Genomic DNA, 18,779 nt, shown 5'->3' with positions numbered 1-18,779 from the left:
CAGGTTTCAAATTAGCACCACGTGCAGTAAGGCAACAACACTTGTGTCCACACCCAACACTCGCACAAGGAACATGCACAGGGTTCACATCAAAATCTTATCACTGACATAGGCAGTTCTTAAAAAATACAGTTCCTTCTTCGACACCACCATTGATGCGTCACCATACATATCCATAATATAAAGTTCCATAATGTTTTATGTAACGTGTGACGTGTTGTGGTGTCTTTCTTCTGGTTTTCTATGTATGCAAAAAAACAAGGGCACCGATGCTAGCCAGCCAGAGAAAACATGCTCTCTACGTGCATCAAGTTTCGCACAGCCTAAAAAAGATTGTAAGCAAAGCAGGCATTAGATTAATGTTTTTCGTTCAGGAACAAACAGCAGTTTGTGCAGACGGGTGAACGAGGATGGAGAGAAGAAAAGAGGCTGCCAAAAGAAGCACAGAAAGAAGCTTGTTCCCTGTTGCATTGGCGTTGTTTATAAGATTCCAACGTCATGCGGTCGGTTTTACATCGGTGAGACTGGATGCTGCATCAGTGACCGATTACGGGAACATGCAAAGGATATAGAGAACAGGCCACGCAAAAACAATTTGGCCATACATTGTGCAGAATGCGAAGATTGTGAAGCTGGTCTCAATCGGACCATTATCATATTGTCCCGGTAGACCCGGTAAAAAGAGACCACGAGGCTCATTTCTGAGGCCCACGGTGTAAAAAAGCTAGGTCACCTGTGCATCAGCCACCCATCAATAGCTCTCTCCGCTAAAGAATGCGCGTATCTTGATTAGTGGTGATTGGTTTTCAATCATATGTGTGGTTGTGAGATCTCTTTTTTTCCTTGTTTCTTCACTTACCTGTTTTTTCTTATATGCTACCTCACTTGAAGCAATAAATCATAAAAAAAAAAATAAAGCAGCGTATGTGTTTTGTCTGCTCTCCTGTCCCATCTTAGTAGCGCTGTTTCTTTCCATTCGTGATCATGTACCAACCAGCCTGTATTCGCCCTCTTCTGGAATACTGCATACTGCGCTCATGTTGTTGTGGTCTGTTGCACTGTTTCAATATCATTGATTAATGTTGCTCCGCATCGTCGTTCATGTGGATGCACATCTATTTTCGAGAGCACCGTGATTCTTTTCGCACATAAAGTTGACTATCTAGAGAAATTATAGAAGCTTATTTTATGGAGACACTTGCATTAGTAGTCCATCAATGGTGGTGTCGAGGAAGCAACTGATTTTTTAAGGGCTCCCTATGTCAGCTGATAAATATTTAATGTGAACCTAGCGCTTGTTCTTTGTGCGAGTGTTGTTGCCTTTCGACACGTGGGTGCTAGTTTGGAACGTGCATGTTCTTTTTTATTTTTATATTTTAAATTTTTTTTTGTGACATGTTGTGACGTCTCTTTTTCTGGTTGTATGTTGCTCTCTTGTTGTGTATTCATTTCTCTGTGTCGGTTTTGTAGGTAATGGTCAACCATTGCAGTGAAGATCGCAGTGTGCTGAAACTGCTGAATTCATGCATTTTCGGTGTATTCGGTCATTTTCAAATACTTTGAGAACTCCAAATATAAGTTTTTTTTTAATATGAATTGAATTATTTTTGATTTGTGTTTAACTTTTATTTCTTGAAGGTGACTCCTTTTAGTGCTCTTTCATAGTTTCCTAAGACAAACAAGTGGGAAGCAGTTTGGTGACGCAAGAGCAGAGAACATTGTGACGAATCTCGGGAGACGTAAGGACAACAAGAAGCCAAAGTGGACAGCCGGGAAAACTCGGGTGGTGCATACTTGTTTCATATGAACTGTACAGAAGATACCCAAATGCGAGTTAATATTGGGCTTGTATGAGCACTGAAAGGATGTTCAGTCTTGCTTATGTCATGTAGCATCAAAGTTGTCAGGCATAAAAACTCCATTTTCCCACTCATATGAGGGAAAACATACTGAGAGTGTGGTGTGTGCATGCTCAAGCAGCTGTCCTCCTCACCTCTCTGTTGTATAGTTTGTTCCAACACCAAGGGTTACTTCAAGAGAGAACTAATTTACTATAAGTTCATTTACATGCATCTTTCCGTGAATGGGCTGTGAAACTGAGCATAGAACTACTTAGACTTTGCAGTAGGTCAGTTGTGCATATCGACCCCCGCATTGAGGTCACCTTTTCTGTAAAAACATGTCAGCGTAATACATGGCACCTGTATTCACAGAACAAAAGTGGACTCAAAAGCAAAAGGGCAGCGCACGCGACTTGGGAAATAGGAGGTCTGACCTATCTCGGGCACAGTCACGGTCTTGAAACTGAATCCACGTTACCCTGTGTTGTGATTTGATGCTTTAAAGAGAATTTTTATTTATTCGCATTGCTGTAGGTGGCCACAGCTGGGATGCCAGCACAGTTCTCCCACAGGAGTCCCAGCAGTTGTCGCTGGCCGGGCTGCGGGCTGTCTTCACTCCCGTGCTCTTCCGCGGTCTCCTCAGCTTCATGACCTGGTGGCTGTGTGCCACCTCCTTTGCCACCAGCGTCGTGGGACTGGTCTACCACTCCTACACCTCTTAATGGTGGCATAGAGTAGTTGGGTCCTTTCCTGCTTAGTCATATGCCTCTTCTGTGGAATTCCCTTTCTGGCATAGAGGAGCATCACTCCAGCCTACAGCCAAAAGGGTTGCTCTGCACAGGAATGTGTTTGTGTTTGACGCACCCCTCAAACAGTATCTGTGGTTTGCAAGTCATAAGGATAGAATTGAGCATACAGTATTCGTTGACAATTGCTGTATCTTCAAATTGAGTGCCACAATCATGCATCCACTCCTTTCAGTTTCCTCTGTAACCTGTCTTATGTGAGTATTTGGAAGGAATAGTCAGCCAGGGTTTTTTGCATGCAAGACTTCTAGAGCGTACGAACTGATGCTTGGGCGAATTGGTGTGCCGTTTTGAAGAACAGCACGACTTGGACAAGGACGGAAGAAAGACATACACGGACACATTGTTCACAATAACAATGTTTTAAACTCTGTTAAAGGGCATCTTGGCATTCATTGCAGAGATTGTATGAGTAAAGACTGCCAGCCATATTTAAAAAAAAAAAAGTGTTAAATAGGCGTCGGGATAAGATAACCCATGAAATTACTGAAGCTGCACAAATTGCTTGGTCAAATGACGCCTGTGTCAGCAGCCCGTCCTTGGTGTTGTCAGCCAAGGAAATAAGATATCTAGCTACAGGGAAATGACATGGTGGCATCAAATGTGTTTTCCAGGAAAATGTGTATCGCTTCTGTGGTTTTTTTTTTTTTTTTGAGCCTGATATACATATTACCACGTTCCGAGCATAAACATCAGCTGAGAGTGAGCGCCTGTTCGTGTATGTCTTTCTTCCGTCCGTGTCCAAGTCGCGCTGTTCTTCTTCAAATATAGCGTAGAATCACACAAGCATGCGGTGCTGGCCAGGAATATGTTCCTGCTTTGAAACATGTAAATGTCAAGACACATTGTAAACTCCCAACCAGCTCAATATTTCAGTGTGCAGCTTCCCTTTTTGAAATGTGTGTTTGTATGAAACAAGAGTCACCGACCAGTGAAAAAACAAAAGACTCTTCTGTCTCTTCTACTTTAATGAAATGTCTACTGTAGTCCATTGCGAAGATGGAATTTCGAATTGGAAGATATATTCCGCTGCTGTTTTGTGCATTGTAGCTCATGCAGAAACAGCAGCAGGTCATATGAGTTAATGAAACTTTTGTGGTATGGTTGAAAATCCACTGTTGCTTGCATAAATGGGATATGTTTGAAATGTGCGTTATTGTCTCACAACAAACACTGTCTGTAGTAGACATAGAAGTGAGATGCATGTGCAACAGGCCTGGTCGGAAGTCATGCTTGTTCTTACTTTCATGTGCACATAGGGAAAGCAAAAAAAAAAACTGGAATATATCATTGGAACTGCTACCACTTTCCTTCTTGTCTTGGCAGTTGGAAAATGTCAACTTTATGCAGTTAGCCCATCAGTATACCATTTGTGTCATTATTTATACATATGATGCCAACAGTCGTTTACAACCATCACCTTTCTCCTGCCGATGTTACTGTGACACGTGCCTTGAAAAATGTGATGAGCATGCACTGAGCATTGTGTAATGCAGTTTTAATGGCTGTCATTTGCAAATCTGCAATCATCCAAGATAAGGGAATGCATCCAGCTTTCTTCTGCTTGGAGGACACCTATACGGGAGGCCCATTATGGAAGTTTGTGGGTGAGACTTTAATGTTAGACTGTTTTGCAAATATAGATGTTTCGTACAACAGAATGGTCCAAAACTGGATTTAATGGAGCAAGGGTCAGAATGTCAGTCATAGCTGTTAATAGTGATGCCACCCTTGCACTGAAATAACGAGAACTGCCCATTCTGATAACGATTTCAAAAATTGCATCAAACTGCTACAAGCGAATTGGGTTGCACTAGAAATTGAGGGAGACATGACACTGGCTGTTGCCACTGTTCCAGAATGTTACCTTTCTTTGAAGATCACTTATGATGAACATGGACTTGCATGATGTAGTTTTTGTAGGGTATACTGCTGGGCTAGTTGGTGGTTGTTATCAAACATTATGGTGTCGCAGCGCTGGCAGACAAGGACAGGACTACACAAATCAGCGCAGTTGTGTGTGTCCCTAGACCTTTGTCCTTGTCTGCCAGCGCTGCGACACCATAGTGTAGTTTTTATACCGACGTAAGCAGCCATCGGTCCAGCAAAATTTTGGCACGTGCTTCGGGCTGCTGCTCTTTTCACTCTCTCTTGATTAAAAAACACTATAGTGGCACATGCATCGAGCAATCTTAACTTTTTTGCCATGATTTGAAACGGCCAGCTGATTAGGCCCAAAGTGATTCACATGCACAGGTAGTGTTGTGATCTCTGCATCTGCCAAGGTATTCTCTTTGGTGAGTAAGGGCAGTGTTTACACAACTTTTCACGCTATGCAGTAAATTTTTCCAGGGCGAATAAGTGGCATTCACTCTCAGTCCATCTGTGAAAATCTCGGGCAGTTGATTGGGCGGCAATGAAAATTGCCGTCCAAATGGGTTTGCTTTTTGCCATTTGTTTCTTTTAAGCAAGTTGGCCCCCGATACTCTGCCATTCATTTTAAAATATTCAAGTTTGGCCAGAATTGCTACAGCCAGCTCAATGGATCAACCAAGGCTGGCCTGGCTCACAAGGGTATGGAGGCAGCCAAGTCTATGCAAGAAGATACATTATGTGAGCTACTGTGCTCCAAAACTCGGCTGGGATATCATCCGGTCTGGTCAATTTAGTCAAGTTCATAGCATGGATAGCTGCTTTAACTGGGTCTCCGAGATAGCATCAGTGGGACATCCGTGGACCTGGAGGCCATTGGAAATAGGCGGGTGCTGAAATTCCTCATTTGAAATGAGATTAAAGTGTTCACGACACTGTTTGAGTATCAGCCGACAGTTGGTCAGCCGCAAGGCATCTCGATCTCTGGCCACTCTTGCTCGGTGTTTAGTGAAGCGGTAAAGCCATTTGTCATCAGCCTCGGCTATCATCTTTTCAGTGGCGTCGCTAGGGTCACCCCCACTCGGTGCATATGTGTGCAATTGGTTTAAATACTCAATTAGTTTCGAACACTTGATGTACTCAACAGCATTTACCGGTCCGCTCTTTTTTGCGCAGAAAGACTGATGGTCTGCGACTAGAATTTTATGTTGTATGATGACACATTCGTAGGGAATCGCCTTGGTATCTAGGACGTCTCGAAATTTTCCTGGCTAGGATAAAGTCAATTTGCGTACCCCAGATTGCCATTGATTGACGCACGACTGATGGACGTCTGTTTTCGGAGGTTCGGACGTCCGACGGAAATTCAGTTATGTTCGACATACGTACACCGGACATCCGTTGGACTATTTTTTGTCGATCCAGATCGCATCCCACGAACATCCGACGAAAAGCCGGAGGCGGACACTCAGACGTTTCCCAGAACTTGCTTGCAGCTAGGGCCCGCTACTGGTATAAAAACTTGCCAATAACATTTGTGTAAAGCTCAGCAAGCATGTGCCATGGAAATTTTAGTGACATGCCTTTATCATGAGAGAAGAATATGCAACAGGTTCAAGTTTCCTGTTGTCTGCTTTACTTTAACACAGAAAAGCACTGAACAGCAGTGTGCAACTAAACCGCCATCCAAGAGGCATATATGCTAGTTGAGCTTTGCACAAACACACCATCTGGTATGCTTATGCACGCAAGTGTATAAGCATATCAATGTGTGGTTGTAAAAACAGCATTTTTGATTCTTTTTGGGCCTTATTGGAAAAATTGCATAAATAGTCTACACTAAAAAATATCCCTGTTAAAGCTGCATGCAAAAATAGACGGAATGGCATGGTAAAATGCTGGTCAACTGGAGTATTAAGAATCTACTTGAATAATTTTTTTAATTATCCCTGGCCCTGACAGCTTTTCCCTTGGAAAGGTGGAGGAGGAAAAGGCATTTATGGGAACTAGCGAGGAGATGATAGAGTCCTCTGTGGGCGGCCTCTGCAGGACGGGATTCCAGGAGCCGCTACTATGCTGCGCATTCGTTCGATCAGCTGTTGCTGGTCTTGCAGGCCTAAGCTGGAAAGAGCAGGTTGGGCTCCTCCTGCAAAAGACGGGAAAATGAAATTCAAGTTATCTATGCTGAACTTTGATTAGACATCTCCAAGGGCAACTGCCAGTTTCCCTCAATTGCTTTTCCAGGTGGCACTGTATGTGTGCATCTCCATTCAAAACAAGTATATCTATATAGAATGATCATTTAACTGCAGCAAAACCCATGCAGAATACCAAAAGACACATAGTTTGGCCAGCACCTGACATTCAGTGTTTTAATGCTTTTATGTTTTCTTTTTCAACATGCCACTTTGATCAAACATAGCATGTGTTAAGAGGGGATCCAGGCATTGGTTGCGAGCAAGACCGGAGCGGTGGTGGCACAGCTTGTAGACAGCTAGTCCGCAAAAGCACTTCCTCTTTCTCGGCGATCTGTCCGCTTAATTGGAACTTCTTCTTTACAATCTGGCCCCCCCACAGAAAAGAGGAGCCATCCTGGCGACTCAAGGAGACGAAAAGATAGCGGGATCACAATGAAATTAAAGCTCAGCTACTTTGGTCATCTGATGAGAAGAGAGGAGTCGCTGGAGAAAGATTTGATGTTGGGAAAGGTTGAGGGTCATTGGATGGTTAGATGGCATCCTCGAGGCGCTGCAGATGAAATAATGTGATGTTAGGAGAGACCGGAAAGCGTGGCGTGATATGGTCCATAGGGTCACAAAGAGTCGGACACGACTGAACTGAACTGAATAAGGCTTCAAACGGTCGATGTGAACAATCTCATGCCCACGGCGGCAAAGATCGGTGGAAGCGGCTAGCGGTTCAACTAGGTAATTGACGGGAGAAGTCTGTTGGAGGACTAGATGGGGTCCGTGGTACTTGGCAGTAAACTTGCTGGTCAGATCTGGTGATGTCGATGGGACCCAGAGCCATATGTGAGCAACGGGAGAGAATTGGCGCACAGAATGGCTGCTATCGCAGTGCGCTTTCTTCTGGGCTTGCTCGTCCGAAGTAAGCGAGCGAGCCAGCTTGCGACATTCTTCAGCGTGCCTGGCAGCTGCTGAAAGTGATGTATACTCTGAGATATCAGGACGGTAGGGAAGGATGGTGTCAAGTGGAGACGAAGGTTCACGCCCGTACAGCAGAAAAAATGGCGAGAATCCGGTAGTTGCTTGAACGGCGGTGTTGTAGGCATAGGTTATAAATGGGAGAATCTTGTCCCAATTGGAGTGTTCGAAGGCGATGTACTTAGACATCATGTCACCCAGTGTGTGGTTGAAGCGCTCTGTGAAGCCGTTTGTTTGAGGGTGGTACACACTGGCTGTCCGGTGAATGGTCTGACATTCTCGTAGGAGTGCTTCGTCAACCTCGGAGAGGAAAGACTTCCTCGATCTCTTAGAAGTTCACGAGGGGCCCCGCACCGCAGAATGAAATGATGAAGAAAGGACGCAATATTGGGTCCAGTGGCATCCTGAAGTGCTGCTGTCTCCGCATAGCAAGTAAGGTGATCGACGGCCACGATGATCCAACGGTTCCCTGCAGGTGTATATGGCAGATGTCCATACAAATCGATGCCAACACGATCGAATGGTCGGTATGGGCACAAAATATGCTGTAGTGAAGCCGGCTGATGGAGAGAAGGCTTGCGACGCTGGCAATCGATGCATGAACGCACATACTGACGAAGGTGTACATGCCGCGCCAGAAAAAGCACTGTTGCAATCGTTCATAAGTCTTAAATACACCCAAATGACCACACTGCGGATCGTTATGGTAAGATGCGCATATATCACTACGGAGGTGGCAAGGTACGACGAGCAGCCACTTAAGCCATCTGGCATATAATTGCGTCGATAGAGGAGACTGTTACGAAGGGCGAAATGCTGCGCTTGACGACGAAGGGCGCGAGGAGCCGGTGAAAGTGATGAGTTCGTAAGAAGATCAATTAGTGATGTTAGCCACGGATCCTTGCGCTATTCTGATGGCATGTCGTTGATGGACAGGGAAGACAAGGCGATGCTGGAGGCAGGGGACAACGGAGCGTCAGGCGGCACCGGCGAGTGAAATAAAGCGTCTGTGTCGGAGTACTTGTGCCCTGTACAATAGATAACTCGGATATCATACTCTTGCAGTCTAAGCGACCAGCGGGCAAGGCGGCCGGTAGGGTCTTTTTGTGACGACAACCAACACAAAGCGTGGTGGTCTGTAATATCTAATGGGCGCCCATACAAGTATGGCCGAAATTTTTGAAGTGCCCAAATAATGGCCAAGCATTCCTTTTCTGTCACCGAGTTGTTGGTCTCGGCCTTAGTCAAAGTTTGACTTGCGTACACCACAACATATTCATCAACACCGGCTTGAACAAATATATAACAGCGTAAAGAGACAAGGACGAGGCGAGACAGGGATGGCGCTGTCTCGCCTCGTCCTTGTCTCTTTGCGCTGTTATATATTTGTTCAAGACATGTACCAACACGCCCAATTTAACACTTTAATCAACACCAGGTTTTCGTAGGGCAAGCACAGCGCCGAGGCCGGCGTCGCTGTGCACTTCGGTAGGAGCAGCCGGGTCAAAATGGCACAATACGGGGGGGAGAGGTAAGTATCGTGCGCAATTTCGTAAAAGCAGTATCGCAATCCGGCGACCAGGCAGAAAGATCTTTGTGAGTGCTGAGAAGTCGCGTCAGAGGGGCAATGATGGTCACAAAGCTCCAAATGAAACTCCTAAAATAGGAACATAAGCCTATAAAGCAGCGTAATTGCTTGATGTTGGCTTTGGGAACTCAGCGACAGCGCAAAGTTTAGATGGATCAGGAAGGATGCCATCCTTGTACACTGAATGTCCTAAACTAGTGAGTTGGCGAGCGGCGAAATGGCACTTTTTTAGATTGAGCTGCAGACTGGCGTCGCTAAGACATTGCAAGACAGTTTCAAGGTGAGTTAGGTGAGTAACGAAGTCTGACGAAAATATGATATCATCCAAGTAGCAGAGACGTGTGCTACTTCAAACCGTGGAGAGTATTGTCCATCATGCGTTCAAAGGTGGCGGGTACGTTACACAGCCCAAACGGCATGACGAACTCATAGAGCCAGTCGGGAGTGACAAAAACTGTCTTGGGGTGATCGCCTCTGCAACTGGAACTTGCCAGTAGCCAGAACGTAAATCGAAGAGAAAAATTCCGCTCCATGCAAAGTGTCCAGTGCATCGTCTATGCGTGGTAGTGGATAGACGTCCTTTCGTGTGATCGCATTAAGGCGGCGGTAGTCCATACAGAACAGAATAGACCCGTCTTTCTTCTTGACTAAAACGGCTGGGGACGTCCAAGGGGCTACTGGAAGGCTGAATGACACCCCTACTGAGCATCTCTTCGACTTGCTCGTCAATAAATGCGGCGCTCTGTGGCTGATACACGATAAGAACGTTGGCTTAATGTGGCGTGCGTACCAGTATAGATGTGGTGCGAAACAATTGATGTACGACCCAAGGATGGCTGCTGGATGTCAAAGGAAGCTCGAAATCGGTTCATCAAGTCGAGGAGCTTTGCGCGTTGATCTGGAGCGAGAGCACTGTCGATGGCTTTGTCGAAGGTAGCCAGAGGCGATGCAGGAGACTAGGAACGAGGTGGGCTAAGGGCACTGACGCTGTTGGAGATTGTGACGGCACAGGTGAAGAGAACTGGTGGGACGGCCACAAAATTTTCTGATCGAACAGGCTCGGCATGCCCAACGCACTCGCCACGTTGCAACGTGAGTGGATAGAACGAATCGTTGCTAATGGTTAGTTCGGTGAGGCCGCTTCGTACACTAAGGACGGCGCAGGGCAGGGGAAGACAGCGTCGCGAGACGAAAAGGGAAGATAGGGTGAAGAGCACTGTAGAGTCCTGAAAAGAAGCACAGTTTATGGGCACAATCGAAACAGATATCAGTAGCATCACAAAGTGGCATTTGGCTTCCCCAATAACGCTAGCGGCGGTCAGTGCGGTGAACAGTGGAGAAAGCTCTACTTCGGCACGAGCGCCGCGATTGCGACACAAGAAGTCCCATCCTAAAATAACGTCATGAGAGCAGCCACGGAGAACGATAAAACTGATGACGTAGAGAACGTCCTGAATGGTGACTCGAGCCGTGCAGGTACCGATCACTAGTTCGATGTGCTGAGCGTGGTGCTGAGCAGTGGCGGTGCGCAAAGCAGAATATGGCAGTAACAAGCGGCACAGTCTAACGTCAATAACCGACACAGCAGCACCAGTATCTACAAGTGCAAGAGTACAAACATTGGTTTTCCGGCAATGGCGACGATCACCAAGATACTTTGTTGGGCGAGTTGGTACTTATTCATTATTATAAACAGCGCGAACACGAAGACAAGGGACAAGAAACAAGAACAGCGCATGTACTGTGGCTTTCTTGTCCCTTGTCTTCGTGTTCGCGCTGTTTATATTAATAATGAATGGCGACGATGCGGAGAGGTTGAGCGGGGGTCAAAGTGGGACGAGGGTTGGGGACGGCGGCTGAGGTGACCGGGCTCTGATCGAAAGCGTAGGGGGCCGACGGCACAGGCGTGCAACATGGCTGCATGCAAAGCAAATGGGCCGGTTGTCAGATGTGCGCGCCAAGGGGTTTCTTGCTGGATTTCTGCTGGTTGTACTGGTTCCAGCAGGGTGCTTGCTGGTTTTCTACTGGTCCCAGCAGGCTACCTGCTGGCTCCATCAGTGTGCGTCTGCTGGTCACAGCAGGCGACCTACTGGCTGTTCTGGTTCCAGCTCTTTGCTGGTTTTAGAATTCTGCTGGTTTCCTCCTGGAATGCTACTGGAACCAGCAAGTCACCTGTCCACGCTTACAAACACTGTATCGTTTACGCACGTAAGAAATTGTTGCATTCTCCTACCACGAGCTCATTAATTCTACAAAAACGTAGCACGGAAAGTATATACCCGTTTTTGCATCATGTTTCTGCTCCGTGATCAAAATATCACCGTAGCCGTGAAAGACAGCTTTTTAAAGCAGCTTTTTTTTTTCGACCGGTAGCCGCGGTGTTCTGCCGCTATGAGGTATTGCAAACATCAAAGATGCAAAAAAAATGTCTTATCTTTACGATCTTGTTTATCACGGCGTAATGCACGAGGCTGTTACTGCTGTTACCTTCACACAGCGCGTTGCACAATTAGAGGCGCGATGTAGAATGCTTCTCCCAGCTAAACCATGGAATCCTCGCCGTTCAAATTTTGCACAGAAAGGGCATTTTGTCGCTAGTAGTTTTTAATACCAAATTTGTTCGGGGAACTTGCCTGATTCGATCAAAAGAAGTCAGATGTTTCCATCTTATGCGGCGGCGGCGACGCCAGACGAGCCGCTGCCCCAGCGATGGTACTGGTGGCGCCACCTCATGCTGCTTACAAGAACTCTAGCAGAAAAAGAGCGGGCGAATGTTTTGGCACGCCGGGCACGCTGATTTTCATTGACGCCGCCAGACGGCGCCACTGCGACATCTACTAGTCGACTTTGGCCGAGGCTAGAGCCACGCCCGTGGCACTAGCAGGCTGCTGCTGCCACGCATAAAATACGTCACACTACGTCATCATAAACTAAGCAAAGAAAAAAATGTGCATGACAGCAAGTAAAACCTTTATAATTCTTATTTAAAACTTAAATTGTTGGTAAAGAAATGATTACTGTCCAGTTTTTTAATAATTTTTACTTATGTAGTGATCGGTAGCGTCGGCGTTTGGCGGTTTGGCGCGTTGGTCGCGCTGGCGAGCGCCAGGAGTGCCAGGAGTGGAGGAGCGTGTGGGTGGGCGCTGCTTTAGGTCTGCTTAAAGGCCCGTTCATGCCCATCTACTACATCTACCTTGGTCAGCATTGCGCGCAGAATGACGGAGTTTGGACGCGCTTGATTGTGACATGCAGCTGCAGAGGAAGTTTTTTTTCTAGCTTCGTTCTGGGCTTCGGGTTCGGCTGTGCATTGTGCACTTCACTCGACGCAAGGAAATTCGTCTCCCCGTGGGCTGCTTATCTCGTTGTCTTCGTATTCCGCCTTCAAATACGAAAGAACTGCAGTTGCTGCAGTGTTCTATTCCATAGCTCTCAGGCGGTACGTTAAGGCACTGCAGTTATCTCCGAAATCGTTCTGCGGCCAGCTAGGCTACTCGTCCGCAATCAATTCAGTGCTAGAATTTCGTGAAAAACAATTTGATAGAATCGCCTGTCAAAAAGGAACTGCAGTCAGGAACAGCTGGTGAATATTTGAGGTTGCTTTTGGTACTTACATAAAACTACATGTATGAGCGCGAATTGGGTTTGCATTGTGGCTCAGCAGTGTGGCTGATCAAGCTATGTTGGTAGGTCAGCAAAAACGGGACATAATGCAGACTCCTGTTTTTGGAAGGTGCACTTGTACTCTGCAGTATATGCCTTGTATCTGAAATAACTCAGCCCTTCTTGCGGAGCCTCTCCGCCCATATTTCAATAAAGTTGCCATCTTTTAGATATTTGTCAAGTCAGTGCAGTGCAGTCTTTTGGCTTGTTCTTGTGTGAAAAAAAAAAAAAAAATGATTTCCATGGAAATCAGTTTCTAAACACGCTTTTGGAACAGACTCGAAGCTCCAATTTGATTAAATTGAACATTCCAGTTGGGCAGTTCAGCTAAGGCTTCCAATCTTAATGCTTATTCTGCCGGCACTGACCTGAAATGGCAGCTCCAAGCAGGCGACAGGCAAGCATGCATATGACACATAAACCATACGAACCTACATATATACCGGAAGAGTTGACACAATCTTTTCTTTTTGGGACCTCGCACATTGGACCCTACTTAGTAGCAGATCTTCAGGGATCAAAGTTACTTCGTTTAATCAACTGCTGTGGTCGTAGAAATTATGCAAACTACACAGCAGTTTAAGTTGCAACATTTGTTTATTGAATGTTCAACAGGGCCTTCTAATTGAATGTTCCAATGTGATTGCCAATCAGAAGTAGAAAAAACCATTTGAGCTACATGATTACATTCACAAGTCCAGCTGGCATGTCTTATTTAATCTACTTCATTCCTAATAGACATAATGGTATCTTTTTTTTTTTGTCTGGGTTAAATTGGCACCATACTTGGCAAAATTACTGTTCAAAAGCAGTTTAATTACATTGCCAATTACTTGCAAGCAGTGTTAAAAATGTAATGAAATTACTAATTACTGCTCCCAAAAAGTAGTAACATTACAATTACCTCTGCAGAGCAAATTCCTTCTCATTTACTGTCTGGATTTCATCCGTATAGAAACTAAGTAAAGCTTGTGAACAAAACTTTTCCCCAGACACTAGAGCACATTCTTTCATCTTACCGCCAAATTCTATCCAGTGAAACTATTCCCTCTCCTTTTCCTACATAACAGGCTATTAAAAATATGACAATGGCAACAAAACAACAAAAACAGAATCATGGTCAAACACTCGCCACATTCATTGCACTCAAAGAAGTAATAAGAGGCAAACTCGGTGCCTTGCTCTCGCGGCGAGCTGCTTCCACCGTTCTAAGCCACTGAATGATATGATTTATAGATTCCATGTTCGCGGGACCATGGCAGCTTGCGCTGGGTAATTTTCACACCATGAACATTTCCGCCTGTCTCTTCCCCCCCCCCCCCCCCCCAACTCCTTTTTCGCCCATGATGACAAGTGTAACAAAGCGGCACTGTGCCTATAGCCAGTATGCAACAGTGAGTGTTACTGCGCACTTTCAACTAGTTTTGACCTTCAACCATTTTGCACCGCTGTCGCTTCGATGGACCCTCGACGCCTTACATGTACCTGCTTAGAGAATGGTTGTGACCCTTGGACACACAGTTCTACTCAATTCTGTATTTTTTTGTTCATCCATCACTGTGGGACAGGCTTGCCGCATATGTCATTACTGCTTTCTTAGCATCGTACCGGGAGTGCATGATATGATGTATAGAAACAGCAGTTATTCACTTTAGCAAAAGTAATTTTGAAATGAATGAATTACTTTCAGTGCTTAAAGTCTGGCTCTGTCAGAGAGGGTACTCTAGAAATTCGAGCATATTATATACGATCATATTATATACGAAGGAGGTTTTCGTGATCATTTTATGACATGCACCCGAAAAAATTAATCCCTGTGCTCTGCAAGCATGATCGACAAACAATATGTGACATAAAGCAGCTTATAGTGAAACAACAAAGCGTTAGCACTTGTAACATATGTAATATTGTTTCCTGAAACCACTATCTTGTAGCACAGTTCACATCGAGAACTGAATTTCTGACTGTCTGGTTGCGAAGAAAACTTTATAAGAGTAAATAAGTTTAAATAGAAATTTTGCAAATAAATGTATTTGAGTAAACTTTATAGGAGCAGCGAGAGTGCTATGTTCTTTAAAACACTTTACACAGGAAGCACAATCTTAATCGCACTTTAAATGTAAAATCAACTAGGTAGGAAAAATATATTCTATAATTTTTACACTTCAAGTGAACCCATTGACAATTAGCAAGAAATATTGTAAGAACTACCAGCTTGGTCTGTTTGACTGGTGACGAGTACAACATCTGAATAATATTGTGTAAGCATATTGACAATTTGCTCAGCCAGCACCTAAAACACAGTGTGCACTGAACCAGCAAAATCGAAGAGATGGTATGTGTGTAGAATAACTTAACTAGTTCCAGCCTCTGTGTAGAGGGACTGACCTTTGTTTTCTTCATTGCAGATTTTAGAAATTCTGATTCTTACTAAAACAAAGCAATAATTCTTAAAACAACTTGCTGCAAAATTTTCTAACAATCATAAGCATTCTCTGATTGCCACTGAGAAGAATAAAAGGTTGCACCTGCTTCATATTCGTGCAGTGCTGGACACCCAATATATTCAAGTCTCAGACCTCTCGTAAAAACTGGTGAGGGTTCTTGGACGCCGCGACACCCCCCTGACTTTAAGCTCTGCTTGTGATAATCTTTTGATGTGTCTAAAATAATAATGTGGACTATTGTGAGTTGCACATTTATTGTAATGCTAGTGTAGTGCATCTGACAAGTATATTCCCACTGAAATCAGCACTAGCAGGTAATCTATATGTCTCAAAAGGCAAGCATGATACCTTGCTTGTGACCACTGATAAGATAGAAACTTGGAGGATGACAAAAAGACTTGAAATTGAATGTTGGAAAATTACCAGTGCACACAGGACAGGGACAAGGAAGAGAACACCACAAGCAAAGGTAGGAAGAGAGCCTAGTGGATTAGTGAACAAGCGGGAAGTCAAAGGCAAGGTATTCAGCAGTTAGTTGTAAAGGAATGAATTCTAGGAAAATATATATTACCAAGGGGACCCAGATAGCCAGGTGGGCTTAGGAAGTAGACAGCCTGTAGGGATAAAGCATAGTTTACATTGGAGAGGGTTAGTTGGAGAGAAACTAGAGGCCTTTATCCTGTATAGTGAATGTGGTTATGCTAATGATATGTAACTTGAAACTTGCATGCCCTGGAGAGGCATGCTGTGTTGTACATTTTCATTGCCTAAAAGAAACTCTGAGATATTTAGTGTTTTAAAACATCTGCATTGTAGTCATATTAATACACGCTGTTTCACAGGCAGCTGAATTTGACATACATTTAAGATGGCGGACATATCAAGCACATTGATTTGAGCGTACTAAAATTGCTCTTAGTAATAGGTTTGAGTCGGTTTATGAGCTTTAACATCCCAGAGGGACTCGGGCTATGCCACATGCTGTAGTGGAGGGCTTTGTAAATTTTTACCACCTGTGCACTGACATCGCAGAGCACATGGGCACCTTGCTTTTCTTGCTGCCAAAAAGCAGTTTCCACAGCCATGATTCGATCCCATATTCTTGGATAGAGCAGTCGAGCGCCCAGTCACTGAGCTGTTGAGGTGCTATTTAAATACTTATACTTACCATGTGGATTGAACTATATATAGACATACGCACATCAAATGAAAAAAAGCAAAGTCATATATGGGAGGCAAGATGGAATTGCAGTTTCACTTCACTGTGCCATGCATGTTCTAGAGCGTACAGTTTTACTGATTCTGACAGAATGTATATGATAATATCGATAGTACTAATTGGTAACTTGCATTTAGAAACACTGAGCTTTGTTCACCACTTGATGCAGCATATAATTATGTCCAGTGCAGGAGGGTTCTTGCATCAAGCTTTCTGTGTCAGGTAGTGGCTGCTTGGCACAGCCAGGCAGCTACAGGTCAACTGCCAGAATGTGTTGATGTGAAGCAATTTGAGAACAAATTATTTGTTCCATATGACAAGAAATGAAGCTCACTAATTTAGCAGATTGAACAGTTTTGTTTTGCATGAGAGGATGACAGCACACAAAAATGGATAGGGGCACATATGGCAACAAACAACGATATGCTTGGTGAGCACTCATTTGTTTGGTTATTCCTTCAAGGAAAGGAATGATGAATTGTGTCTTCGTCATTTCTGAGCCGTTCATTCCTGTCTTCCAAGGTTTCAGTAATCTTTAAGGGAGGAGATAAGAATGAAATATATAACTGCCGACCAATTTTCATTCGACCGTTTTTGTTTTTTTTCAAAAGCTCTAGAGAAAGTTATAGTTAAAAAAACTGAGAACTCTTCGATAAACACTCTTTACTATTAATGACAATCAGTTCGGCTTTTGCAAACGATGGTCCACTGAATCTGCTCAGCTGCTGCAAAATGAAATTATTTTACAGGGTTTTGAATGTAAGAACACAACGCTAGGCATGTTTGTAGACTTTGGTAAAATGCATGAACTCCTCAGTCATAACATATTACTTCATAAACTTAAAAGGTATGGCATCCGCGGCTCTCTTCTTAATCTGTTTCTCTCATATAGTCGGCGTAAACAGGCTGTCTGTACTGATGGTAACCTGTCTGGTTTAAAAACTATACAATGTGGAGCTTCCCAGGGTAGCCCTCTGGGTCCGTTTCTTTTTAGTGCTTATATTAATGATATGGTTATATAAACTTGCTTTCAATGTTCTGTAAGCTGATGATACAAGCTTTTTCTTACTGACTCATCCACAGGTAACCTATTAAAAAGAGGGAACATTGTTCTTCAGTCATTAAACAGATGGTTAATATCAAATGAACTTGTTAATTGTCGATAGTAAGAAATTTAAAACAGTTTTCTTTTGACCTTTAAACTTTAAAGGAACTTTATCAGCACTCATTTTACTTACCTTAAAACTTAATAATACAATAGAAATTATCGACAGCTTTAAATCATTTGCTGTTATTTTTGATGCACATATGAAAGGAACAGAACAGATTACATATATTGCAAAGAAAGTGTCACAGTCTGTTGGCATCCTTTGCAGGTGTCACTGAGAGTTTTCTCCAAATCTAAAGTTGATAATCTACAACACAATATTTCAATCTTATCTTAACTATTGCCATTTGGTCTGGACCATCACATAAAGCACTAACATTAATAAGGTACTAATGCTTCAAAAGAAAGTAATTAGATTAATAGCCGGGGACAGTTATACAGCTCATACAGCACATTTTTTTTTCCTTAAATATGAGATTATTTGTATTCAAATACCGGCTAGTATATTATCTGAGGTTCTATTCTTCCACAGCAGCTGCTTTTCTTATGTCCCTGGCGGAAATGTCCATGGCGTGAACAGTACCAATTGTGCAAGCTGTTGTGGCCAAGTGGAAAATATATAATATCTCATTTATTCATTTTATGGTTAAGATATGAAGCAGTAATCTACCAGTTTGCGTACTGCAATTACTTCATTTATATTTGCAGCCGAAAATGAAGCTAGCTTCCAGTACAGCACTTGGAAAATATACTATTTAAAATATTAATGGGACTGGTATGTTTCAAGCAATTTAAGATAAACAGGCCTAGCTCTTGCTTTCTAATTTCACCTTGAAATAAAAAAAAAAATTCGCATCCGACCCGACCAAATGACCAATTGAACTGAAGTGATAACAGTAACCTCGCTGTAGCAAACTCGGAGTTAATTGTAAAACTCAAGTCCCAATTCATGTTCAGTAGACGACTGTAAATATTTGAACTTTTATAGTAAAGACATTTTTGACAAGAATCGGTTATATATAGTATCTGGCAGCGGCGACGTACTTCCCATGAAATGACATCGCCGCACGCGCG

The 18,779-nt window shown here is 43.8% G+C and overlaps 1 protein-coding gene across 2 annotated transcripts in view; it reads left to right on the top strand.

The window, feature by feature from the left end:
- Window positions 1-5,004, top strand: part of LOC146187523 (transmembrane protein 161B-like) — an 86,570-nt gene extending 81,566 nt beyond the window's left edge. For both annotated transcript variants that reach the window (XM_084607732.1, XM_084607733.1), the window contains exon 11: window positions 2,376-5,004. In XM_084607732.1, coding sequence (XP_084463858.1) covers window positions 2,376-2,563 — 188 coding nt within the window. In that variant the 3' untranslated portion in view covers window positions 2,564-5,004. The remainder of the gene's footprint in view (window positions 1-2,375) is intronic.
- Window positions 5,005-18,779: the final 13,775 nt, after the last annotated feature.

Source organism: Amblyomma maculatum, chromosome 6, assembly GCF_055883805.1.
Source record: "Amblyomma maculatum isolate TAMU_Amacu chromosome 6, ASM5588380v1, whole genome shotgun sequence".
NCBI classification, from domain to species: Eukaryota; Metazoa; Arthropoda; class Arachnida; order Ixodida; family Ixodidae; genus Amblyomma; species Amblyomma maculatum.
The sequence above is the reverse complement of the archived record's forward strand: the minus strand, read 5'-3'. Positions and strand labels throughout refer to the sequence as shown.